The sequence below is a fragment of the Electrophorus electricus genome, chromosome 18 (assembly GCF_013358815.1).
Source record: "Electrophorus electricus isolate fEleEle1 chromosome 18, fEleEle1.pri, whole genome shotgun sequence".
NCBI lineage: Eukaryota > Metazoa > Chordata > Actinopteri > Gymnotiformes > Gymnotidae > Electrophorus > Electrophorus electricus.
Genome location: NC_049552.1, coordinates 1,285,192 through 1,311,221, shown reverse-complemented (window position 1 = coordinate 1,311,221; position 26,030 = coordinate 1,285,192). Strand labels below are relative to the sequence as shown.

The 26,030-nt window shown below is 47.0% G+C and overlaps 2 protein-coding genes and 1 pseudogene across 2 annotated transcripts in view; all 3 read left to right on the top strand.

Annotated features, from left to right (window-relative positions):
- The window catches only part of si:ch73-138n13.1 (protein piccolo), a 31,140-nt gene extending 22,735 nt beyond the window's left edge, over positions 1 to 8,405 (top strand). Inside the window, exons 8-14 of the mRNA XM_035536445.1 lie at positions 4,289 to 4,404; positions 5,616 to 5,769; positions 6,174 to 6,345; positions 6,991 to 7,124; positions 7,502 to 7,644; positions 7,758 to 7,847; positions 7,961 to 8,405. Of these exons, the coding sequence (XP_035392338.1) occupies positions 4,289 to 4,404; positions 5,616 to 5,769; positions 6,174 to 6,345; positions 6,991 to 7,124; positions 7,502 to 7,644; positions 7,758 to 7,833 (795 nt within the window). The 3' untranslated portion in view covers positions 7,834 to 7,847; positions 7,961 to 8,405. The remainder of the gene's footprint in view (positions 1 to 4,288; positions 4,405 to 5,615; positions 5,770 to 6,173; positions 6,346 to 6,990; positions 7,125 to 7,501; positions 7,645 to 7,757; positions 7,848 to 7,960) is intronic.
- Positions 8,406 to 11,975: 3,570 nt separating this feature from the next.
- On the top strand, positions 11,976 to 15,684 carry LOC113591607 (annotated as a pseudogene).
- A 3,674-nt stretch (positions 15,685 to 19,358) lies between these two features.
- On the top strand, positions 19,359 to 22,421 carry kazald3 (Kazal-type serine peptidase inhibitor domain 3). The gene is made up of 4 exons (XM_027032183.2): positions 19,359 to 20,012; positions 20,441 to 20,601; positions 20,720 to 20,867; positions 21,000 to 22,421. Exons 1-4 carry the CDS (start codon positions 19,403 to 19,405, stop codon positions 21,083 to 21,085), a joined length of 1,005 nt encoding a protein of 334 aa, XP_026887984.2. The 5' UTR covers positions 19,359 to 19,402; the 3' UTR covers positions 21,086 to 22,421.
- The last annotated feature ends 3,609 nt before the right edge of the window (positions 22,422 to 26,030 follow it).

The window sequence follows — 26,030 nt, the reverse complement described above, 5'->3', positions numbered from 1 at the left end:
GCCTGGTTGCGTGTGTGCGTGTGTGTGTGTGTGTGTGTGTGTGTGTGTGTGTGTGTGTGTGTGTGTGTGTGTGTGTGTGTGTGTGTGTGAGAGAGGGAGAGAATTTGACTGTTCTGACAGCTCCACTGGCAGGTTTGAGCTCTAAAACAAACACACTGTGCAGGTGTGGCTCTCTGCTGGTGAACCTGTTCAGAACACTGCAGAACATCTGAGCTTTCTTACCAGGACGTGGGCTGACAGCCAGCGCACGCACTTGTGTGTGTGTGTGTGTGTGTGTGTGTGTGTGTGTGTGTGTGTGTGTGAGACCAGCGCATGTGCTGGTGTGTGTGGAACTTCACAGCGAGCCAGTAGAGTGGAGTCAGGGCTTAACCACGATACACCACTTCAACCTTTGTATGTTGCTCTGTGAGGGCTGATCTGGGGGACGTGCTGATCTGGTTCACCAGCAGGGCGCCACTGACCTCTGCCCTTGACCTCGGCGTGAACATGGATTCTGGCATCTCCAGGTAAAGCAGCGGTGTGAACAGACTTCCTGAAGCTGTGTGGCAGAGGTGTCAGCCAGCAGGGGACATCGTGACCTCACGGGCGGAGATGGATTACCTGGGTGACAAGTTGTCAGCGGCCCAGGCGCAGGTCTCCGGGTGGGTGGGGTCCGTGCGGGGGTCCGTGCGACGGTCCCTGCAGGGTGCCCTGACCCTCGTCTCCGCCAGCGTGGAGAGAGGAGGAGGTGGAGCAGGAACAGAAGGGGAGGAGGGAGGGGCCTTCAAAAGGACCGCCTCCTTACGCTTGCTGGCCAACCGCAGTCGAGAGTCCTTCCGCAGGTTCAGTCTGCGTAGCCAACAGCGGCTGTCTCTACGAAGGCGGACCACGCCCACCTCGCTGGCCACGCCCACCACACCTTCTTCTGTAAGGCAGTCCACTCCCAGTGCTGTGTGTGTGTGTGTGTGTGTGTGTGTGTTTGGGTGTGTGTGTCCCTCATGTTGTACAGGCAGATGTGTGTCTCCCAGCTAAAGTCCTGCTTTCTATCTGTCCTCCCAGTATAACGGTGGTTTTTCAGTGTTGGACACTTAAACTCGCGCTGGATTGTCTCAAACGTAGTGAAGGAAATTTGTTGTATTTGGTTGAATGTTTTGCACTCAGTGAGGAAGTGCAGCTCTGTCTCTACAGTGTCTTCATCACACTGCTTGTGGAGTCTGCTCTCTGGACGTCCAGGCTGTGAAGCTGGACTTTGTCAGCGTGGTTGTGGTGTTTAATATCTGTCATGTACGTGTGGCAGTCTGTTGGTGTGCTGATGTTGGCATCACGGCTCTGTGCTGATGAGACGGGGGGTTCACTAGTTTTAGTGTAACCAGTATTTAATGACCCTTTTATGGATTTTGAGGAATGGTGAGGATTCAGCGCTACAGTTGTTTGTTGTTTTTCTGTGCACATTTATAAACTTCAGTGTGCAGAAGTTCAGCTGGGTGTCTGTTCACCTGGGGAAATTCTCACTCTCACTCGCTTGTTAGTGTGGCTGTATTGGCACGTGTCATTGGGCGTTTGGTGGTGGGTGGAGTTTCTTTGGGCAGACCCACGTGCTTTTCAGTAAAAGCACTCCCACCCACGTCTGTGTTCCACGTCCCACTACTACTGCAGGGCACACACGCTTATCAGCGTATTGCGTGTTATTAAATGGACATGGGTGCCTTAAATATGGATGATTTTCAGATCACTGCTATTTGTGAATGAAGGAAGAGTCCAGAGGTCCAACATGCTGGTTTCCTGTAAAAGGGACCCACTAAGACTACTGGGCTGCTTTGTCCTGAACCAGGATGTCATGTCATATACATGAGCAGCATGTGTGCGTGAGCTTTCCCAGCTCATGTAACCGTGGTTACAGAATTGATGGGGTTTTTCTTGTGCACTAATGGAGAGAGAGAGAGAGAGAGAGGTCCCCCTGTTAGGGTGTAGCAGTCTACATCATGTAGGTACTTCCTGGTTCTTCCATGCTCTCTCCCTCTCTTTCCCTCGCTCTCTCTCCTCCAGGCTTATTGTTCCCTCGCTTCCTCTAATCCACCCTTCCTGGATAAAGGGGAAGGGCAGAGAAAGAGGGAAAAGTAACTTCTCTCTGTCTCTCTCCCTCTTTCTGTTAAAGTAGGTCATTGCTGTTTTCTGCTCTGGTTACACCCTCAACTTGTCTACGTTTGCTTCAGGCAGAGCTGCCCACCTGCTTCCTGTGTACCATTTTCTGTGTGTGTGTGAGAACTCAGGACTTGGAGCAGCTCCCGCAAGCTTCACTCTGGAAGTGAGGTGTGGGGATATATGTTTGTGTTTCTCAAAATCAGCCTGCCTGGATACACGCCAAAGACATCAAGACATTTCAGCGAGCCGTGTGCTGGAGTTCCAAAATGTTAACATGCATTGTAAAATGCACCTGGTGTGTGTAGAGTCCAGAGCTGTGTGTGTAGAGTCCAGAGCCATGTGTGTGTGTGTAGAGAGTCCAGAGCTGTGTGTGTAGAGAGTCCAGAGCTGTGTGTGTAGAGAGTCCAGAGCTGTGTGTGTAGAGAGTCCAGAGCTGTGTGTGTAGAGAGTCCAGAGCTGTGTGTGTAGAGTCCAGAGCCATGTGTGTGTGTGTAGAGAGTCCAGAGCCATGTGTGTGTGTGTAGAGAGTCCAGAGCCATGTGTGTGTGTGTAGAGAGTCCAGAGCCATGTGTGTGTGTGTAGAGAGTCCAGAGCCATGTGTGTGTGTGTAGAGAGTCCAGAGCCGTGTGTGTGTGTAGAGAGTCCAGAGCCGTGTGTGTGTGTAGAGAGTCCAGAGCCGTGTGTGTGTGTAGAGAGTCCAGAGCCGTGTGTGTGTGTAGAGAGTCCAGAGCCGTGTGTGTGTGTAGAGAGTCCAGAGCCGTGTGTGTGTGTGTAGGGAGTCCAGAGCCGTGTGTGTGTGTGTAGGGAGTCCAGAGCCGTGTGTGTGTGTGTGTAGGGAGTCCAGAGCCGTGTGTGTGTGTGTGTAGGGAGTCCAGAGCCTGGTGTGTGTGTGTGTGTGTGTGAGTGTGCGTGCGTGTGTGTGTGTGTGTGTGTGTGTGTGTGTGCACGCGTGTGCTTGTCTCTGTGTGTGTGTGTGTGTGTGTGTGTGTGTGTGTGTGTGTGTGTGTGTGTGCTTGTGTGCGTGCGTGCGTGTGTGTGTGTGTGTGTGTGTGAGTGAGTGTGTGAGTGAGTGTGAGTGTGTGTAGAGTAATAGTCAGTGTAGTCATAGAGTAACAATAATATAATTAAAAGTGTTAGAGTGTACTAATAAATAAATAAATTAGAAGTAATGGGCAGAGTGCAACAGTGATGATGTTTATTCTAATGTGCATTACAGTTTTATATAAGGGTTCTACAGTAATTTGAACTTTATCATTGTTGTGGTATGACGTCAGTCTTATTGGATAAGTGTGACACACGCTACTGTTATTAGCATATTCCATTCTTTTCTCACAAACATTGTCCTTCCAGTCTATCACACACACATTACCCTTCCATGTCAATAACTATGCTCTGAATGTGTGTTTGTGCGTGTGTGTGTGCATGCAAATGTGTGGAATGTATGCAGGTACGTATGTACGGAGGGTGTGTGTGTGTGTGTGTGTGTGTGTGTGTGTAAACACTGTTGTTCCTGTATTTGACCTCGTTAACAAACATAGTTGGATACACGTGTGCATTATGCCCTCTGTGCCCTTTGACCCCACCACCCCAGCCAACTCCCTCAGATCAGATAATTCGTACACACACACACCCACACACACACACACACAGACGTGCAGAATAATAACCTAGTGTTGTTAAGCGTGCGTGCCTGAGAGAGAGAGAGAGCGAGAGAGAGCTGTTCAGTGTGTCCAGCTGAAGGCTGAAGACTTCTCTCAAATTCTGCAGTGTGCTTGCAGACCTCTCTACATCTCTCTCAGCATGGACACATGCACACACGCGCACACGCTTTCTTGCTCTCCGATACGGACTAGGCCGAGCCCTCTCTGGTTGGTTCTGGTTCTGTCCTGTTGCTGTGTCACACACCACAAAGCCAGTTTAGCTGGACGTGCTGCTTTGGAGTGGCAGGTTTTAGTGCTGCACTGTTGGCATGTTTGTATGGCGTCCACCACACATTCTTCTTCTACACACACACACACACACACACACACACACACACACACACACACACACACACACACACACACACACACACACACACACACACACACCCCACAAGTCATCATGCACACTATGAGAAATAAGTTGATTTATTTCTGGCTCTTTCTCTCTCTCCCTCTCTCTCCAGGAGCAGTTGAAACAGTCAGTAAGTGGCCAGGATGAGGCTAAAGACACAGATACACTCGTCCAGGAGTCAGACAGTCAGTATGGCACCTGGGACACAGGACTACGCACAGATGACAGGTACACACACAGAAGGAAGACCTCGTCTTACTGTAGCACCACGTCACGAGACCATAAACCCCTGTGTCATCACTCGATGTTTTACTGCCTTCGCTGCAGTGAGATTCAAATGCAATCCTGTACACGAACTCGCGTTTAGCGCAACGTTGATGTGTGTGTGTGTGTGTGATCTTGGAGCTCAAAGCTTCAGTCCAGAAGACTAAAGAGACACCGTCTCTATGTGGACAGTTACAGGACACACGCACGCATGCACACACACGTACAAACACACACCGCCGTACATATATGCACACGTACGACACCTCTGTGTGGACAGTCACAGGAAACACACACGCTATCTCTGTATTGACAGTTACAGGACACACACACACACACACACACACACACACACACACACGCGCACCATCTCTGTGTGGACAGTAACAATACATTGTTCTCACACCAGGACTCGTGCGCATATCCAGATACGGAGACACAAACCCACACACACATCCACATACAGACACACACGCACAGACACACATACTCACTCTCTCTCTCACATGTTCACACATGCTCTCATACACACTCCTGTGCGTGTACGCGCACACACACACACACACACACACACACACACATCTCTGGCAGTAGCATTGTGCTGATTCACTCCTCCTAAAGTATCAGTGCATCACTTCTTAGACAGGATCGATAGCTGGCGTGGGGCGTCACAGGCTGGCGCTCATACACACAGCTCCAGAACCAGAACATGCTTCACATACACTGCATCATCGCTCCCTCATAAAACCCAGTGCAGAGTTACTCGCAACTAGGAGATTAGAGTGTGTGTGCGTATGGACGGATGAGAACTCCGCCCTGAAGCCTTATCTGGATGTGAGCTACACAGCAGCTATAGTGTGGAGGATGTGTGTTTAGCAGTGACCTTTTACACTGGGTGGAAAAGGACTGTGTTTGGGTTGGGCTGTCTCGCTTCTCTAAGAACACTTGAAAAGCAATTGCTAAAACTGTGAAATAATTCTTAACACGAGCAGTTAGCAAATAGAAATATCTGAAGTAAATGCTTGTTGTTACACACACACACAATGTGCATGTATTTATGTATGTATGAGTATGTGTGTGTGTGTATATGTATATATATATAATATACATACACACACACACACACACACACACACACACATCCATCCTTCTTACACTCTCCTCTCCCTCTCTAGTCTGACTCCAGCTACCCCCTCCTCAGATGGCAACCGTACCCTGTCTCCGCGGAAACCCACTCCTCCCCACTCCCCTGTGCAAGCTACGCCCACAGACACTCCAACTAGCCCTGCCCCCTGGTCCGAGGAGGCGGAGCCTCTGACCTTTCCAGAGGTCTGTGCCATGCAGCAGCAAACACTGAAACAGGAAACACTCTTTCTTGCAGGTTCTAGAACGTTTTAAACCTGTAACCATGGAGATGCGTTACTGGGAGGTTCCCGTGCCTCCAACCTGCCTGAAAGGGGACATAGTGAACAAAACATACAGTCCACGTACATGTGCTGTCCTGGTATCTACCACACGACATACTGTGAACAAAAGTCATGCCCACTTGAATAACCACTCCGTGCCAAATCATTATAAATAAGACTCGAAAAGTCAAGTGATTGTGAAAAGCTGAAATAACTTTAAATAGTGAGAAAGGAACAAAATTGTAATGTTTTGCTCAGCGTAGGGGAGTGTAGCGCTCAGAGCTGGGACTCACTCGCCCACACCCAGACGTCTCCCCCTGTCTGCAGACCACAACCACCCTGCTGGACTCCAGTGTGCTGAGATCCAGAGTCCAGCTCAGGAAGAAGAGCAGCCACCGGGCCCCGCCCTCGCGAGCCGCCCGTCAGAGCTCTACCCTATCACAGCTCGCGGAGGGGTCAGAGGGAGGGCCTGAAGAATGGCGTTACAGAGACTCGACGGGTACACCTCACACCACTCACACCACACACACACACACACACACACCTGAACATGTAAATGATTCCAATCACTGGCCTTTTCTTTCCTCCTGACCACTGACGGTGGTGACCCTTTTGACCCTCCGGTCAGGACTGTACACAAGACACTCGCACCAACATTCACTCTTACTTAAATGAACAGATTCACTCTTACTTAAATGAACAGATTCATTGTTATTTAAATGAACATAGTTTTTATTTAATCAAACAGATTTGTTCTTATTTAAACGGACTTGAATCCGTCCCATTTGAACAGATCTGAAATGACACAGAGAAACGTTAGCTGTTCTTTGCCATTGAAACCTTTTAATTTCATTATCAGTGTTTCTATAGTGATCATTTTAATCCCATTGATGATGTTGCTATAGTGATGGTGTTTTCATTTTAATCCCATTGTTGATGTTGCTATAGTGATGCGTGTTCATCTGCTGATCTGAAACCAGTAAAGTTACTGTGTTACCAAAGACATGCAGCACACTGCTGGGACGTCAGCCGTGTTAGTTCAGATTTGTCATGACGCATGCTCTGGTGTGAGCAGAGCTGATCCTGGATCAGCTTTACCAGTGTCTGTGTTCCTCTCAGTCCTCTCTCACTGCTCCGTCTGCAGAAGACACAGTGGACTCCTGGAAAGAGGACGAGGAGGACGAGGAGGACGAGGACACCCGGGGAGCAGAAGCCCACGCTACCGCCCCCACCCAGAGAGTGTCCGTCTTTCCGGGCATGAACCCCTCTGTTCTCATGGTAATGAGGCACTTCTATGACTCGTACGCGGGCGCATACACACACACACACACACACGCACGCTCAGACAACTCTCATATCTCAGAGCCAATAGCGTGTGCGTTTTAAAGTGTGTGTGTGTGTGTGTGCGTGTATGCTTGTCTGTGTGTGTGTGCGTGCGTGTGTGTGCGTGTGCGCGTGTGCTTGTCTGTGTGTGTGTGTGCGTGCGTGTGCTTGTCTCTGTGTGCGTGTGTGTGTGTGTGTGTGTGTGTGTGTGCGTGTGTGCGCGTGTGCGCGTGTGTGCGCGTGTGCGCGTGTGTGTGTGCGTGTGCGTGCGTGCGTGCGCGTGCGTGCGGGTGTGTGTGTGCGTGCGTGCGTACGTGTGTGTGTGTGTGTAGGCCCAGCTGAAGAAGAGGGGAGATTCAGGCACACAGCCAGATCCTCCTGCTCCCTCTGCCTCACAGCTCTCACGCTCTCCAAAGTCTCCCTTCCTGCCCCGAGCCGCACGTGTGCTGCCCCCTGCTGCCGGCAAGGAAAACAGGTGAGCGCATCTTTTCTCAGTGTCCACTAGGCGGCCCTTTCTTACGCACAAACGCTGGCTCATGCTGGTGTGTTCAGGCCTGTTAAAGTGTGTGTGCTCTGTCCTCTGTGCAGGGAAGAGTCCTCGCCACAGTGGTTGAAGGAGCTGAAGACGAAGAAACGTTTGAGTCAGTATGAGACTGATGGCTAGATCCCGTCAGACAGGTAGACGAGTCCGCCAGCACACATCACGTTTGTCAGCGTCACGCCATCTCACCTGGTGTTTTTCTCACGTTTGTGAGCGTCACACCCTCTGACCTGCTGTTTTCTCTCTCCAGGTTGCCTTATAGCTGGAGTATCTGTGGCTAAACCTTGATGACAAAAGCCTTAACCTTTAACCTGGAGTCGACTGGGAAACCCACTGCTGCTGAACGCATCATCATTCTGCCTGTTTGTGATTAGTGGTTCGCTTTCTCTGTGCTCCGCCACGCTGTGTGTGATTGGTGGTTCTCTTTCTCTGTGTTCCTCGCCCAAGGAGTCATACATGCATTGTGCCTTTCTAGGAGGTCTGAGACTGATGAAAACAGATTGTGTCTGTGTGTGTGTGTGTGTGTTCTGACAGTGGATTCTTTTTGCATTAAGCCACTTTATCGGCTTGTGAGTTAGAGAATACGGTGTGCTAAACCAATATTTCCTGGTTTTCTGAGATATGTTCAGGTTCAGCCTGTGTGTGTGTGTGTGTGTGTGTGTGTGTGTGTGTGTGTGTGTGTGTGTGTGTGTGTGTGTGTGTGTGTGTGTGTGTGTGTGTGTGTGTGTGTGTGTGTGTGTGTGTGTGTGTGTGTGGGGGGGAGAGAGGGACACAGTGACCCAGAAGTGCTCTGTATGTCTGAAGGGCTGGCCAGTTACTTGGTTAACTTTTATGATTTTATGTTTGTAGTAGAAACTTTTTGACGATGTTTTAGTATTTGTCTGTGTAACGGGTGTTCACATGCCTTTCGAAAGGATTAAGATCTGATTTAATTACTTGTTTATAATAGTCCATAAATCATTGCTGCATTAACTTTGACAGTATCAAAAATTTATTTAGTGATTAAAAATATACATGTAATCAAGAAATGTTCTATTTTTTGCTTTTGATGGTTTCAGGACAGTTTGTCAAAACACGTAGTTTATTTTTTTTAAACATTAGATCACAACAGTTCAAGTCCTGCTCCCTTGAGTGTTCGTCTTGGCGATGGTACCCAGCACAGACGCTTCTCCTTGTAGCTTTCCTCCAGCCTCTGAAATATGTGGAGCTTAAATGCCACATGCACACGGGCGGCAGAGACCTCAGAGTAGCTCTAGGGTTGCTTAGAAACCTCTCGGTGCGATTTTTCTTCAAATGCCTTCATCTCTAGGTAGTGTGTCCACGTACTGTGTACTGGCTAAATTGGACAGATGTATCTTCCAGTAAAATGTTTTTGTTTGAGGCCACTCAGACATTCCATGTTTCCAGTTGAATGAATTGCGTAAGAATATAGAGGCACAAACCCTTAAAGATGATGGTTTATGAAAATGTATTTTTGTTGTAACTGACGCATGTACAATCGTTCGTGACCGTTAATCTCTGCAGTATATCTGAATGTCCATTTGCTTCAAATATGGGCCAAATTTGAACAAGTGATTGTGGCACAATCGGAAGACACTGGTATCGTTTTCTATCTTCACTGTGTGGGGGGGCAGGAAGGCTCCTAAACGAACAGAAATTGAGGGTGTTTATTAGTCTACATCACAGTGTCCTGCGACACTCGCCTGTGTGTGTGTGTGTGTGTGTGTGTGTGTGTGTGTGTGTGTGTGTGGCCCGTTAGCTGATGTGTGTAAGGGAGCTCTGCAGCGGTTACACGGTCTCTGGGAGTCTGGATCACCTGTACCCTCACCTGTACCCTCACCTGTACCCTCACCTGTACCTTTACCTGTACCTTTACCTGTACCTTTACCTGTACCCTTACCTGTACCTTTACCTGTACCTTTACCTGTACCTTTACCTGTAGCCTTACCTGTACCTTTACCTGTACCCTTACCTGTACCCTTACCTGTACCTTTACCTGTACCTTTACCTGTACCCTCACCTGTACCTTTACCTGTACCTTTACCTGTACCCTCACCTGTACCCTCACCTGTACCTTTACCTGTACCTTTACCTGTACCCTCACCTGTACCCTTACCTGTACCCTTACCTGTACCCTTACCTGTACCCTTACCTGTACCTTTACCTGTACCCTTACCTGTACCTTTACCTGTACCCTCACCTGTACCCTCACCTGTACCTTTACCTGTACCTTTACCTGTACCCTCACCTGTACCTTTACCTGTACCTTTACCTGTACCTTTACCTGTACCCTCACCTGTACCTTTACCTGTACCTTTACCTGTACCCTCACCTGTACCCTCACCTGTACCTTTACCTGTACCTTTACCTGTACCCTCACCTGTACCTTTACCTGTACCCTCACCTGTACCCTCACCTGTACCCTCACCTGTACCCTCACCTGTACCCTTACCTGTACCTTTACCTGTACCTTTACGTGTACCTTTACCTGTACCCTTACCTGTACCCTTACCTGTACCCTTACCTGTACCCTTACCTGTAGCCTTACCTGTACCTTTACCTGTAGCTTTACGTGTACCTTTACCTGTAGCCTTACCTGTACCTTTACCTGTAGCCTTACCTGTACCTTTACCTGTAGCCTTACCTGGGCTCACTGACCCCAGCCACAGCTCCCACCCGCTCTCCCCCTCCCTCCAGCAAGCACTGCTCATCTGTTGATGGACAGCAGTGCTGACCAATTGGGGCGTGGGAACAGCAAATGTACAGTCCTGACTCTGCCTGTCTGTTTGAGGGTCATTTTCTCTCTTTATTTTTACATTTTACTTTAAAGATGTATATTGCACTGTGTTGCAAAACCGGTGTCTCTGTAAATTCTTCATAAAATGTACAATAAACGTATTTTCTTTGCTGCCACTCTGAGAATGCTTATCCTTTTTGTAAAATCTTTGTACTTGAATTTGTCCTCCTGGAAATGAATTCACTGTCTGATAGGTGGACCCATGTGCTCAGTCTTACATATCTGAGCTGTTTGCACTGGGCCTCTGGTATTGTACGATGTTATAATCCAAAACCTGAAACATTAGAGGACATTTGTTTATTTTTGAATGAGCCCCTCGTACAGATTCTAAAACTTCATGAAAACAGCTGAAATGTCTTGCAGTAATAACTGAAGCACTGTGAGTGACCACACTGTGCCTTACTGTGTTCTGTATGTACAATGACCACACTGTGTCTTACTGTGTTCTGTATGTACACAGTGACCACACTGTCTTACTGTGTTCTGTATGTACACAGTGACCACACTGTCTTACTGTGTTCTGTATGTACACAATGACCACACTGTCTTACTGTGTTCTGTATGTACACAGTGACCACACTGTCTTACTGTTTTCTGTATTTAGTGACCACACTGTCTTACTGTGTTCTGTATGTACACAGTGACCACACCGTGCCTTACTGTGTTCTGTATGTACACAGTGACCACACTGTGCCTGACTCTTCTGGAATACTGCTGCTAGCTACTTTTGTGTACTAAAATCAGAATTTGGTGGTGTTGGATCCAGATGCAGGTTCCTTCACACTAAGCAGTGTTCTCACCTGTGTATGTTCCTGTGGGATAAAAAGCTGTTCAGTTATTTAAAGTAATTCTTCAAATTTATTGGACTTATGTTATAATTTTGTAAAGTTTCTATTGTACAGCGCACACACACACACAGAGAGAGAGAGAGAGAGAGAGAGAGAGAGGGGCTGAGAAAGGGTGGAGAATGGTAGGCTTTAGGACCCATAAGAAAAATGTAATACCTCAGGGCAACCTGTGTTTTATGGAAAGCCAAAGTCGTCAAAATTCGCATTTGTAAAACGGCGGAAAAAAGCGGGTAATTACTTAATGGACTGTATCTTTTGGAGCCACTAATGGATTTGGACGTCCAAAATTCATCAAACCACTGACTGTTTCAACATCGGTGCCCTCCCCCTTTAAAAGTGGAAGTTTAAAGATGAACGGAAGTGCTGGAACCGGCCGAACCACTCATACCACGAATTTCATGGGCCTGGCGATGATAGATCCCTTGATTCTGTAATGGACACGAGTCTAGAAAAGCACCAGGAGGAGACGCGGTAGGTGAGTCCCGTCAGGCTGGTGAGAGGTCTGTTCCAGGTGAGTCTTCGTGTAAAGCCCCCACGTGTAACGCATACGTGCGTGGCACTGTTGTTACACACACCGTTTGAGTGAGCTACATACGCTGAGGTGGATCGTGCTGTGTCACATGACGGATAAACTTCGTAACATGTCACACACTTCGCCGTGACCGTGATTTATCGAGGTTTACCACGCGCTAAGCGTGAACAGATATGCAGGGACGGGTATTCGCAAGTTTTCAAGGTTTCAGAGTTTGATTTGTCACGTACGGTCATACGTGGTATAACTCGCAGTTAAATGGTTTTGTGAGTGCTCTGTCTGAGCTGAGGAGACACAGATACAATATCTGTATAATATAATATGTACATATACACAATGTATATTTATATGTATATATATTTTCACACATTCATTCCAGTATTTGCACTTTGACTGCGTGACTGTGATGACACACACACACTGAGGATGTCTCTCTGTTTCAGGTGACGGACGCCATCTCTCAGACATGAGGATCGTACTGCTGGGTAATAAGGCAGCAGGTAAGAGCTCGTGCGTGGCCACTGTCCTGGATGTGGAGGACTCGGGCGTCCGCACCGCTCAGTGTGTGAAGAGCCAGGGTCAGGCAGCAGGCCGACACACCACCCTGGTGGAGGCTCCAGGCTGGTGGAGCAACTATCTGGTAAAAGACACTCTGACCCTGCACGCCCAGGAGGTCCAGCGCAGCAGGACTCTGTGTCCCCCTGGTCCTCATGCTGTCCTGCTGGTGGTTCGCCTGGACACACGCTTCACAGAGAAAAACAGAAGAGCACTGGAGGAACGCGTGGAGCTCCTGACCGACGTGGTCTGGAGACACTGCCTGGTGGTGTTCACCTATGGGGACCACTTGGGAGGGGTCACCATTGAGAAGCACATCGAGGCCGAAGGACCTGACCTCCAGTGGCTTGTGGAGAAATGTGGAACCAGATTCCACGTTCTTAACAATAAGAACAGGAAGGACCGTAGACAGGTGACGGAACTGCTGGAGAACATCGAGGAGATGGTTGAGGGAAACGGTGGCCGCCATTTTGAGATGGAAGGTGTATGGTTGCACAACATGGAGGTCAGGAGAAGATCGGCTGAAGAGAAAGCGATGGAGAGACGGCATGCTGTGGAGAAGCAGAGACGAGCCGCTGCACGTCTAACACAGAAGATGACAGCTCGTGAAAAAGCTTATTTACTTCTCTGAGATTGCAGTTAAAGTCCATAGAGTTTATATACATAGTTTATACAGTTTATATACATAGTTATTCAGAGTTTGTATACATAGTTTATACAGAGTTTATATACAGTTATTCAGAGTTTGTATACATAGTTTATACAGAGTTTATATACATAGTTTATACAGAGTTTATATACATAGTTTATACAGAGTTTATATACATAGTTATTCAGAGTTTGTATACATAGTTTATACAGAGTTTACATAGTTTATACAGAGTTTAGAGTCTTTCTGAGGATTCAAATGTTAGTCAACTGAAATGTTTAAAGGACCATCTCGTATGTTTATCTCTGAATGTATTATATTATTTTTTTTAGGATAAATAAATAGTCATATTGTACAATAATGAAACATAAATAAATAATACATAATAGTAATAGTACATTAATTATTAAAATTCCATATTAGTTATCATAACTATTACATAAATTACATATTAGTTATAATAACTATTACATTGGTAACACACTACAAAGTTTGCAGTCTAGGTACATTAATAGACAGTGTTTCATAAAATACATTATAATTAATTGTCTTTATTTGATCATTTAGTTAAGTTACTTAACTGTTTAGTAATATTTTATACATTCATAATACTGTCTAAATACATATTACTCTCTTTGTACCTTCATCGTTACAAGTGTTACATATGAAACACGACTATTAAGGTATTTTTTGTCATTGTGGTTTTAGTACAAGGCAGATTTTACCTGTAGAAGTGACTGACCGTTTCAGCAATGTCTCACACAGATGGAGACCAAACAATTGAGAGTCGTGGTGGTCGGACACTGGCATTCGGGAAAGAGTTCCGTAGGGAACACCATTCTGGGCAGAAAGGAGTTTGACTTGAGGAGAACGTCAAAGTGTGCGAGCAGACAAGGAGAGGTGGCCGGGAGGCTGGTCTCTGTGGTGGAAGCGCCAGGTTGGTGGAACACCTACAGGTTAGTAGACTCACTGCAGCTAAACAAACAGGAACTGCAGTGTAGCGTCTCCCTGTGCCCTCCTGGACCCCACGCTCTGCTCTTAACCTTGCGAGCTGATGGTTCCTTCACCAGGATTAACCGAAGGGCCATCGAAGAACACCTGGGGATTTTTGGAGAGAGAATCTGGAATCACACGATGGTAGTGTTTACCCACGGAGACTGACTTGGAGACACGAGCCTGGAGCTGTATATTGAAAGCGAAGGGGATTCGCTCCAGTGGCTTGTGGAAAAGTGTGGGAACAGATACAACATCCTGGAGAATGGCACTGCTGAGAATATTGAAGGTGGCAGAGAAGAGCCTGTGGCTTCAATCGTTACTGGGTATGGTCCTGCGTCTGAACACAGATATTAATATTACAATATTAACAAATATTAGTGGAATTATACCAGTTATATGGCCTCTTTGCACTCTTTTTAAAGGATATGTTATTTAATATATATTTTCACACCGCACATCTCAGAGCTCAGGATGGTGCTGCTTGGAGGTATTCTGGGAAGAGTTCGGCAGGAAACACCATTTTTGGCAGGAAGCACTTCCCCTCAGAGAGAAGTTCCAGATGTGTGAGACGTCAGGGCAGAGTGGGAGAGAAAGAGGTGGTGGTGGTGGAGGCTCCAGGCTGGTAGAGGTCTCGCTCTGTGGAACTCACACCTGAATCAGACAAAGAGGAGCTTGTGCGTAGCGTGCGTCTGTGCGCCCCAGGACCACACGCTCAGCTTCTGGTGATCCAAGCAGACGCCTTGTTCACGGAGACGGAAAGCAGAGTGTTGCGGGAGCACGTGGAGCTTCTGGGGGCGACAGTCTGGAATCACATCCTGGTGCTATTCACCTGCGGGGACTGGCTGGGGGAAACACCCATCGAGCAGCACATAGAGGGTGAAGGTGATGTCCTGCAGAGGCTCGTGGACACGTGCAGGAACAGGTACCATGTCCTGAACAACCAGGACAGAGCAGGACACACTCAAGTCACAGAGCTGCTGGACAAGGTAGAGGAGATGGTAGCAAGGAATGATGGGTATTTTCTTGTTGAAGTCCCCAAACCTCCACCACCCAAAACCAAAAGAAAGCATGGTGAGGATGATGAGGAAAAAGGAAAGAGGACAGAGGGAGATGAAGAAAAGACTCTTCAGACAGATGGTGAAGATGTCCAAGGTGACGCAGAAGACGCACCAGCATTCACAGAACAAGAGAAAACCTGGAATGTTTCTGACTTTCATATCAGGAAAGCAGACAGTATGTAACACCCCGACCAGCGAGTAAGTATGATTGTCCGCTCACTTTCCCTTTACTGATCCTATTTTCCTTTTCTTTTCTTTGGCTATATTCATTTTTTTTTTACTTTATTTTATTTATTTATTTATTTTTTACAATTATTAGTTGTTCGTCACACGTTTGTTTTGTTTAACACTTTCTGTTCACCTTTTCCTACAGTGAGCGGAGATGACTCCCCCCTGCAGTTAGAACTACAGTTCAGGAGTCTTGTTTTCAAGTTTGAACCTCAGCAGGGTTCATGGTGCTCTGCCCTCCTTATCTCTCAGTTCTGGGCTTGGCTCTTCCCGAGACACTGGAGAACTGGACACACTGCATGTCTGTATGAAGAGACCAATAGACCCTGTATCAGATGACCCCCAAAGACAAGTAAAATAAGCCGCTGTGGGGATCTGTACAAACCTGCAGTGCTCTCAGGAGCACATGCATGTGTTCATGCTCAGGTAGGAGGGATAGAAGGTACCGGAAGGCCTGCCTTTACTGCTGCCACTATTTTCTAGCATTTCTACACAAGCATCTCCCTAAACGTGGGGATGTTCTGGTGTTCTGTGTGGGAAGAGGTCTGGAGTGTACAGAAGCGCGTGCTGCCATCAGTTATTCACCTTTCATTATTTCTGTCCGCATTAAACGTTTGAGTGTTTGTGAAGATAATGCACCCATTATTAGCGAATTAAGTGACATCGTTCCATCAGTGTGATTTAATTCCAGTCTAAATTTCACTGTCAAAAAGTGAAAAATATGAGTTAATGTACAAACATTTTATACGCACACATGAGGCCTCCCAAGTTGACTCGTGAGACATTCCTAAACCTCTCATTTTAGAGGGTCAGAAGTAATGGGATAGCTCCTTCCCGAGAGTTTGGAAAAGTGCAGCATAACACTGCATTTATGTGAGTTATTTCTGATCACGTTGCCAGAAACGTCTTTTCTCTGAAAGAAAAAAAGCAAAACAAAACATACTACTTTGTAAATTTCATTTTTCTTTTTCAAACCAAATAGGGCCTCATAACCGGTTTCTGTATCTCATAACGCAGAATCTTTTGTGTGTTCATTATCATTAGCGAATAGAATCACTGACACAATTGGGAATCAAACAAACCAGCCAGCAGAAGTGATGAGGAGGTGGGGCAAGGAGGAGAGCAGGCCAGGGATTGGTGGATGCTCAGATGGAGGCGTGGAAAGCGCCCTTCTGGGGTCACTGCTGGTAGCGGATATGACACACCAAACCCAGCACACTCCCAGTATTCCAGTATCCGCCCATCTCCAACATGGACTGGGAACCCACCCAGATGGGGGCGAGATACGGGAAGAACGATGAAGAGCTGAAGTGTGAGAGAACAATGTGAGAGAACAGTGCTTGATGACATTTGTGGAAATATTCCTATGTCTCGTTTCTTTCAAATATAGTAAATACGATTACAGTTACAATAAATCTACTGTACGCTATTGTTAGTGGGATGTTGTATGTTATTTGGCAATGAAAGCAGAGGATTGCAGTGATGGGTTACAGTGCAACAGGTGCAGTGTGTTGAAGTGAACTGCCATAAATGAAATACAGTATGTTGAGTTACAGTACAGTGATATGCAGTGTACTGGGTTATGGTGCAGAGTGTTGGTTTACAGTACAGTGGGGTGCAGTGTGTTGGATTACAGTGCAGTACAGTGGGGTGGGTGCAGTGTGTTGGGTTACAGTACAGTGAGGTGCAGTGTGTTGGGTTACTTTGTAGTGGGGTGCAGTGTATTGGGTTACAGTGCGGTGATGTGCAGTGTGTTGGGTTACGTTGTAGTGGGGTGCAGTGTATTGGGTTACAGTGCGGTGATGTGCAGTGTGTTGGGTTACGTTGTAGTGGGGTGCAGTGTGTTGGGTTACAGTGCAGTGATGTTCAGTGGGTTGGGTTATGTTGCAATGGGTGCATGAATCTCCACTTACATGCTGCAATGCGCTTGCACCTTCTCTTGGTATCCGTGGTCGTGGATGCTGGGTGTCGTCATCTATGAACTCAATCTTCTACCCTGGGGTAGAACCTGTGGTAGAATCTGGGGTAGAACCTGATGATCTTTTTTTTTCGGACTGTCCTGAAGTTGCGAAACAGAATGTGGAAAAGAGAGAAGAAATTTACTGAAAGGGAAGACGAGCTGCCAGAAGGACCTCTGAGTAATGAAACGCATCCAGAATAATGAGATCTATAGTGCTAAGTGATGAGAATTGTTAGCATGAATATTCTGGTTGTCCTAAGTGTGAGTGAGTGAGTAATTTGTCACCACTTTAACAGGGTGGAGGGGTGGAGATGCAATCACTGTGCTGGCCGCTGGTCCAGGCGTCCCCGCTGGGTAACCCACCCTTCTCAAATGTACCCCTCCAGTCAGGTGGGTCAAACTCCACCCACATACCCCTCCAGTCAGGTGGCTCAAACTCCACCCACATACCCCTCCATTCAGGTGGCTCAAACCCCACCCACATACCCCTCCAGTCAGGTGGCTCAAACCCCACCCACATACCCCTCCAGTCAGGTGGGTCAAACTCCACCCACATACCCCTCCAGTCAGGTGGCTCAAACTCCACCCACATACCCCTCCATTCAGGTGGCTCAAACCCCACCCACATACCCCTCCAGTCAGGTGGGTCAAACTCCACCTACATACCCCTCCAGTCAGGTGGCTCAAACTCCACCCACATACCCCTCCATTCAGGTGGCTCAAACCCCACCCACATACCCCTCCATTCAGGTGGCTCAAACCCCACCCACATACCCCTCCAGTCAGGTGGCTCAAACTCCACCCACATACCCCTCCATTCAGGTGGCTCAAACCCCACCCACATACCCCTCCATTCAGGTGGCTCAAACCCCACCCACATACCCCTCCAGTCAGGTGGCTCAAACTCCACCCACATACCCCTCCAGTCAGGTGGGTCAAACTCCACCCACATACCCCTCCAGTCAGGTGGGTCAAACTCCACCCACATACCCCTCCAGTCAGGTGGGTCAAACCCCACCCACATACCCCTCCAGTCAGGTGGCTCAAACTCCACCCACATACCCCTCCAGTCAGGTGGCTCAAACTCCACCCACATACCCCTCCATTCAGGTGGCTCAAACCCCACCCACATACCCCTCCATTCAGGTGGCTCAAACCCCACCCACATACCGCTCCATTCAGGTGGCTCAAACTCCACTCACATACGCCTCCAGTCAGGTGGGTCAAACTCTTGCACAGTCTCTGAGGGTTCACGCACCTTTTTGAAGCCACTTTCTTGAAGTGTTTTTATTGCAGAGGTTCGCACGGTTTGCGCTCCTTACCTGTAATATCCACACACCTGTTTACTCTCCTCACTCACATGCTCACTTTAACTCTTTCACCCCCACCTGCCTGTCTCACACACTTACGGTCCACGCAGCTTTCTCAACGCCGCCACCTGGAGTTCAGCTCAGGAGATGCTCATGACAGATCAGTGGCATCCTCCACAGCGGCGGGACGGAGATGCTGAAGGTAATTCCAGATCACTGGTTTCCACTTCAACTCACTGGGACTCGTTCGATGGATGCAGCATCCCTCAGACAACACGCCTCCCTCCTGCTCACCGGCTCCGTTTTTTCATTAGTTGTCAGTTATTTCGTTAGGTGTCTTTCTTCTACTGTTCCATGTTCAGTTAATCTGTGCCAACACTTCCACATTTACAACCAGGACACATAAATTGACCTGTGGGGTCAATTTATCTTTTGATTGTTCACATTTTGCACTGGTTTCGTTTGTTATTTATTTGATTATATTGTGTATGTGTGCACTGCTCATTTATCTCGCTGTATTCATACGTTACTCTGGGTACTTGTCTTTGCAGGGTGAGGTATTTTTGTTGGTTGTGCTGCAGACGGTTTCAGGTCTGCAGAGCCCCAGGTAGAGACGGGCACGCGCAGCGCCGACGGGCGTCGCAGCGTCTTGCGACGAATCTGCTTCCTCCTCCTTTTCTCTCTCTCTCTCTCTCTCTCTCTCTCTCTCTCTCTCTCTCTCTCACCGCATACGTGGACGTCGACTTTGTCCGTTTTTGAATGACTCGGTTTATCTGTCCCTACCATTCAAGTGAGCTCAGGAGGACGTCCAGGACTACGGCTCGCCCGCGCTTACCCGTCAGCTCGCGCTATCACAGTTGCTGGAGCACAATGCCGGGGGTCGCGCTGACGGTCGCGCTCCTCATGCTCAGCCTTGGCTTTAGCAGAGGTTTCCCACACTACAGGTACGACGACGTGGACGCAGACCTGGCCAGCTTCGACTATTACAAAGCGACGGACGAGCTCGATTACGCAAACGAGAGCGCGTGCGAGGACTGCGTGCCGGAACTGTGTCCTGTAACGCAGGGCTGCAGAGCAGGGCTCGTGAGAGACAGCTGCGACTGCTGCTTTGAATGCGGGAATCTGGAAGGGCAGTCGTGCGACGCGGGACAGCGAAACGTCTACTACGGCCTGTGTGGCGAGGACATGGAGTGCAAGAGCGAGCCTTCGAGCGCGACGGACGATGGGACGCACGAGCCGCAGTGTGTCTGTGCGTCCCAGCGAACGCTGTGCGGGTCCGATGGGCAGACGTACATGAACCTTTGCAAGTTCAAAGAAGCAGCGTTCTCCAACCCCGGGCTCAACGCGAGCGACGGCCCGTGCAAGACAGGTAGAGTTATACGCCACAAACGATCGCGAGGGAAGCTCGCTGTCCGTTTATTGCGAGATGGCGAGCGTGAGGCATGTGTCGCTAAATCTGTTACCTGTTTAGATAGAATAACTCCTCTATTGTTCAACCTCAATCATTTTCTGTCGTTGTGTGGTTATTTTTGCAAGTTCATAACTGGTTTTGTGGAACAATTAGCTAAGCTGTGCAGCAGAAGTGGAAAATAACTTTTCTGTCTTTCATTTGCTTGTGTTTTATTTATTTGTGCCCTACATTTTGTCTTCCGAATGATTCCAGGAATCTATAACTGCCTGTGTTTGGAACTGTTGCAGTTTCTGGAGCCTATAATTTTCCCCACTGGCTTTCTAAAGGAAATGACAACATCCCACATCTCATCAGTCTCTCTGTCTCTGTCTCTCTGCCTTTGTAAGTGCCTGTGATCAAGGTCCCACCACGAAGCTTGGTCAACGTGACTGGCAGCAGTGCGCTGTTTCTGTGTGAGGTGTTCGCCTTCCCGATGGCTCTGGTGGAGTGGAGGAAGGAAAGCGAGGACACTGTTCTACCTGGTGATGATCCTCACATATCTGTCCAGGTACTGGGAAACATTGCATTGTCATTTTAAAAGAAAGATTTGTTAATGTTTAAGGCAAGTATTTTATCTAGCCATCTATTTATGTCTCTGTCCGTCCGTCCGTCCGTCTGTCCTCTAGTCCCGAGGAGGTCCTCAGAGGTTTGAGCTGTCCAGCTGGCTCCAGATCGAGGAGGCTACTCAGACAGACTCGGGCACCTATAGATGTGTTGCCAGGAACGAGCTGGGTGAAGCGTCTGCCACTGCACTGCTGGGTATTTTGCCAGCAGGTAACACGTCTTCTCACATTTCCATTACAAGATGTCTCACGTTTCTGTTATATGACGTCTCACGTTTCCCTCACATGAAGTCTCATGTGTCTATTACACTTATACACTGAGTTTTATTTTTTACCCTCATAGATGAGATGTCTGCCTATTTAGAAGAAAACATCAAAGAAGTGATGGAATATGATCAAGTGAAGTACTACGATGAAGACTATTACTAAATTACTTTAAATCCACAACACAGACACTCTGGTTCTGCTCAAATCGCATCTCTGCAGGAAACTCTGAGGCATATACCAAGTAATTGGTGGAGACATGTAGACATGTAGAATGTTTGAGGTGATGGGTGACGACACTGACCATTGAGGTGAAACAAACACACGCACTGACCCTGAAGAGGAGGAATGGTGGCCACAGATCACCCTGTTAGCTCCAGACGGGCTGGAGGCTTTAGGGTAGATCCCTACCCGTAGGGGGCTTTAGGGTAGATCCCTACCCGTAGGGGGCTTTAGGGTAGATCCCTACCCGTAGGGAGCTTTAGGGTAGATCCCCACCCGTAGAGGGCTTTAGAGTAGATCCCCACCCGTAGGGGGCTTTAGGGTAGATGCCCACCCGTAGGGGGCTTCAGGGTATATCCCCATCCCTTGGGGACTTTAGGGTAGATCCCTACCCCTAGAGGGCTTTAGGGGACAACCCTACCCCTAGGGGGCTTCACAAGGAGAAGTTTCTAAATTCCTTTGGGCCCGAGTGTTTGAAAAACAAACACCCTCAAAGCCCGGATGTCCGTGCACGTTCCCAGAGCTGTGGAGAGTGCCACCCTTCATGCATTTTTCCATCCCGGGCCCACTGTCTCGCCTTCTGGAACTTTCTGGAGTATTTTCGTGTTTCCTGCATGAGTGCCAAGTCGTAACATATCCATTTCTTTCCCCTCTTCTGAGCGGAATGTGGATCAGCGTGTGGCTTTGAGCACTTTTCCATGTGGCGTCCCCTGCTGTGTGTGTCTGTGTGTGTGTGCACATGTGTATGTAATGTGTTTATGCAGATTCTGTGTGTGTGTGTACATGTGCACCTATGGGTGATAGTTTGATTCTGTGGGATCAGTGAAGTCCACACCTGGTTTGCTTTAAGTGCTTCTGTTCTAAGACCTGAACACAGGTGTGTTCAGGTGTGGTGTTTATTTCCTTTCATGTGCTCCCCTGTCTGCCTCATTAGAGATAACATGGACACACATGGTAATCTTCATTCCCACTCTGTAATCCAGTAGTTTGGTAGCCAAACTTGAACAAAGACACTATGCATACCAAAACAGTGGAGATATGAAACTGTTTTTATTGTTTGGGTTTTTTTTTTTTTTTTTTTTTTTATATTTTATTGTTCTATGAGAGTATAGGGATTATTATATAGAGGGTCCGTTTCTAATATGCTGTTGTAAAATCTTTCATGTTCAGATTTAATTAAATTTACTGCAGTCATTTGAGAAGTAAAGAATGATTGTGAGCAAGTACTTTTATACAGGACTTTTATACAGGACCTTTATTTTAAAAAGAAAACACTAAATAAAGGAGCATTGTTCCAACATGTCTCATTCCATTGTCTTGTGCAGGAGAGGGGACTGGGAAAGTCATCAGACTTGGGAATACAGTGTGTGTGTGATTCAGACACAAGTCTGTTGTAGATGTGAATGCAGTGTGCATGTGATTCAGACATAGATTTGTTATAGATGTGAATACAGTGTGTATGATTCAGACAGGTCTGTTATATCTACTAATACTGTGTGTGTGTGATTCGGACAGGTCTGTTATATCTGCTAATACTGTGTGTGTGTGATTCGGACAGGTCTGTTATATCTGCTAATACTGTGTGATTCGGACAGGTCTGTTATATCTGCTAATACTGTGTGTGTGATTCAGACAGGTCTGTTATATCTGCTAATACTGTGTGTGTGTGATTCGGACAGGTCTGTTATATCTGCTAATACTGTGTGATTCGGACAGGTCTGTTATATCCGCTAATACTGTGTGTGTGTGATTCGGACAGGTCTGTTATATCTACTAATACTGTGTGTGTGATTCGGACAGGTCTGTTATATCTGCTAATACTGTGTGTGTGTGATTCGGACAGGTCTGTTATATCTGCTAATACTGTGTGTGTGTGATTCGGACAGGTCTGTTATATCTGCTTATACTGTGTGTGTGTGATTCGGACAGGTCTGTTATATCTGCTAATACTGTGTGTGTGTGATTCAGACAGGTCTGTTATATCTGCTAATACTGTGTGTGATTCAGACAGGTCTGTTATATCTGCTAATACTGTGTGTGAATCGGACAGGTCTGTTATATCTGCTAATACTGTGTGTGTGTGATTCAGACAGGTCTGTTATATCTGCTAATACTGTGTGTGATTCAGACAGGTCTGTTATATCTGCTAATACTGTGTGTGAATCGGACAGGTCTGTTATATCTGCTAATACTGTGTGTGTGTGAATCGGACAGGTCTGTTATATCTGCTAATACTGTGTGTGTGATTCGGACAGGTCTGTTATATCTGCTAATACTGTGTGTGTGTGATTCGGACAGGTCTGTTATAATACAGTCACAATGCTGGCTGATCATGATGGCGTGTTTACAGTATTCTGAGGATTCCTTCTCTACTACACATTTTGTCAGACTTGTCAGACTGAGACTCTGTGTTACTAAAGCTGAGTCCGTTTCTTTAGTTTCCTGTAAGCTTGCAAAACAGGAGGAATAATAACAGGGGGGTTGTGCGAGCCCAGAGTGTGGAGCAGGGACCTCCCACTCTCTGCTGAGACTTCCCCCCGAATCCTGCGCAGGCTGGGAGGGGACTCGGAGGGGACTCGGATGGCTGGCGAGGGGAAACATCTCAGCCCCCCGTCACCTTCGGGTTTGCATTTAAATGAACAGGCCATGCCAGCTCACTCCCACCCTGCATAGAAAGAACATTCCACAGGATTGCAGGACACAAGGAAAGGGGGTCGGGAATGTGTGTGCGTTTTCCCTCAGTGTCCCTGTGAGGCCATAAGGCTCCCTCTACCAGATGGGAGTCATTGGGAAGCGCTTCCACATGGCCGAGCAAGACCGGCTCGGTCGGATTTAAATACAGAGTAAATAAAGAATGCTGGCAGAAGCTGTCTTGCTGAAACTTTTTGCATGTTTGTTGTTCTTGTGTCTCTCTCTTTCAAAGAATATTTATTATTCATACATGACAACTGAGTGGAAGAAGCTCCATGCACTCTTGGAACAAACACACACGAACACTCAGATTCCAACAAACCTCAGAATATGCAGCTGGCCCAGGCACTGAAGGTCGTGTGAGGAGACGCTGGGGCCAGGAAGAGCGTGGAGATGGATGCTCGTCTGTACACATGGTTTTTTAAAAACAACTGCAGAACAGAGTTGAAAAAAAAAAAAATCTGTCATTCATTTCAAACCATTGCTGAAGAAAGAGTCCAATTTACTGGAAACAGCAAGTTACAGTAACGCAGAGGCTCAGGAGAGAGTGCTTTAGAATTCTGAAGCGAATTTTATAATTTTATCTTATGCTAATTTATTTTCATTCATCATGAAATCTTCTCTTTGATATGAAACCTGAAATGTAATACTCTTACTGAGCTACTGCACTTTGACACTATGACCTCATTTCCATGACGACTATCACCAATTGCTGAAGGTGGTAACTACCCCTATGTTACATCCTTGGGACGTTACGAGTTTGTTTCTTTGTGCTGTGGTGTTAAAGTTTGTTTTCCATGTTACCCACACTAGGGAGCACTAAGAAAACCAGTGAGATGACTCATCGTCACAACAATGGATGACCTGATTGGCCAATGGGATAATCAACCTCTCTTTAAACACCTGTGTCTCTCATGAGTTGGTGCCCCCTGGTGTCTTGGTCAGTAATTACCATGTGGCCACGGTAGACGCAGCTCTGAGTTTGCAACATCACTGTCAGTTGTAAACTCTCTGTGAGACTGGGGTGCTGAATTTGACTGTCCCCTTGTTCTGTCCCAGGTTCTTTGAATAGGCCCTTAGGAGTTAGTACTTTGTTGTCTAGTGAGGTTCTTAAATAGAGAATTATAAGTGTACTGGATCTGTAGAGGCTTAATACACAGGGCCTCGATGGGTTAGAGGTAATGTTTCTTATATAGGATCTTAGAGTCATTACAGACAGTTTCAAAAGGACTACAGAGAGTCATATACAGATATTTGATTCTCAGAAACATTGAGTGTTGTTCTGTTCTTTTTGTTTGGGGTTGTAGGGGTGTGAGCCTTGTTCTTTTTGCTTTGTTGTTGTATTTCTGGTTTTGTGATGAGGAGTTGAGGGAAGAGTGATTGTATTTTATTTTCTTTTGTTTTAGGGAAGTTAGTGGTTGAATTTACTTTAGTAGATTTTTGTTTGTCGTATTGGCATAAAGCCCACCCTGAAGAAACACTCCCGTTTAGATTCGGTTTATGTTGTTGTATATTTAGTGTTGTATATTTTGTATGTGTTTTTGTTCCTGTATATAATAAGAAAACAATAACAATACCTCACTGAAAACCCTGTACCGAGTGCATCTCCGCGGTGCTTTTTTATGCCGTGCCCATTTGGTCCTAAACTTCTTGCTCAGGGAACGTAACAGGGTCATAACACTATAACTGGTCACTGTTTTCAGCTCTGAAGTGAACTATGGCTGTTGGCTACATGTCACTGTATATCCACCCCTTTACAAACACACACACACACACACACACACACACACACAGTATAATGAATGTTCTATAGAATACTCCCTTTACTTTTTAGTAAATAGTTCTCTCTCTCTCTCTCTCGTCATGCTGTCCTATGTTGCACCTTTAGACAGGTGCAAGACTATGTCAAATGGTGTAGAGTTACTGTCTCATGGCTGAACATATGACACCTGTTATGTCATTCACATATTTCTGCTCACTCATCTGTTTTGTCATCTATATATTCTCATGTATCTCTGAATAAAGCGTGTGTGCTTCTCAGCGTCTCTGACTTTCTGTGTCACTCATTCTGATAAACGTACCTCAGGACCCTGAAGGAGGATCAGCCAGACCCGGGCGAGGCAGACGGTGGGACCAGAGGGACAGGGTTACGGACAAAAGGAATACACTATGCACAATGATTAGACAATAGAGTGTT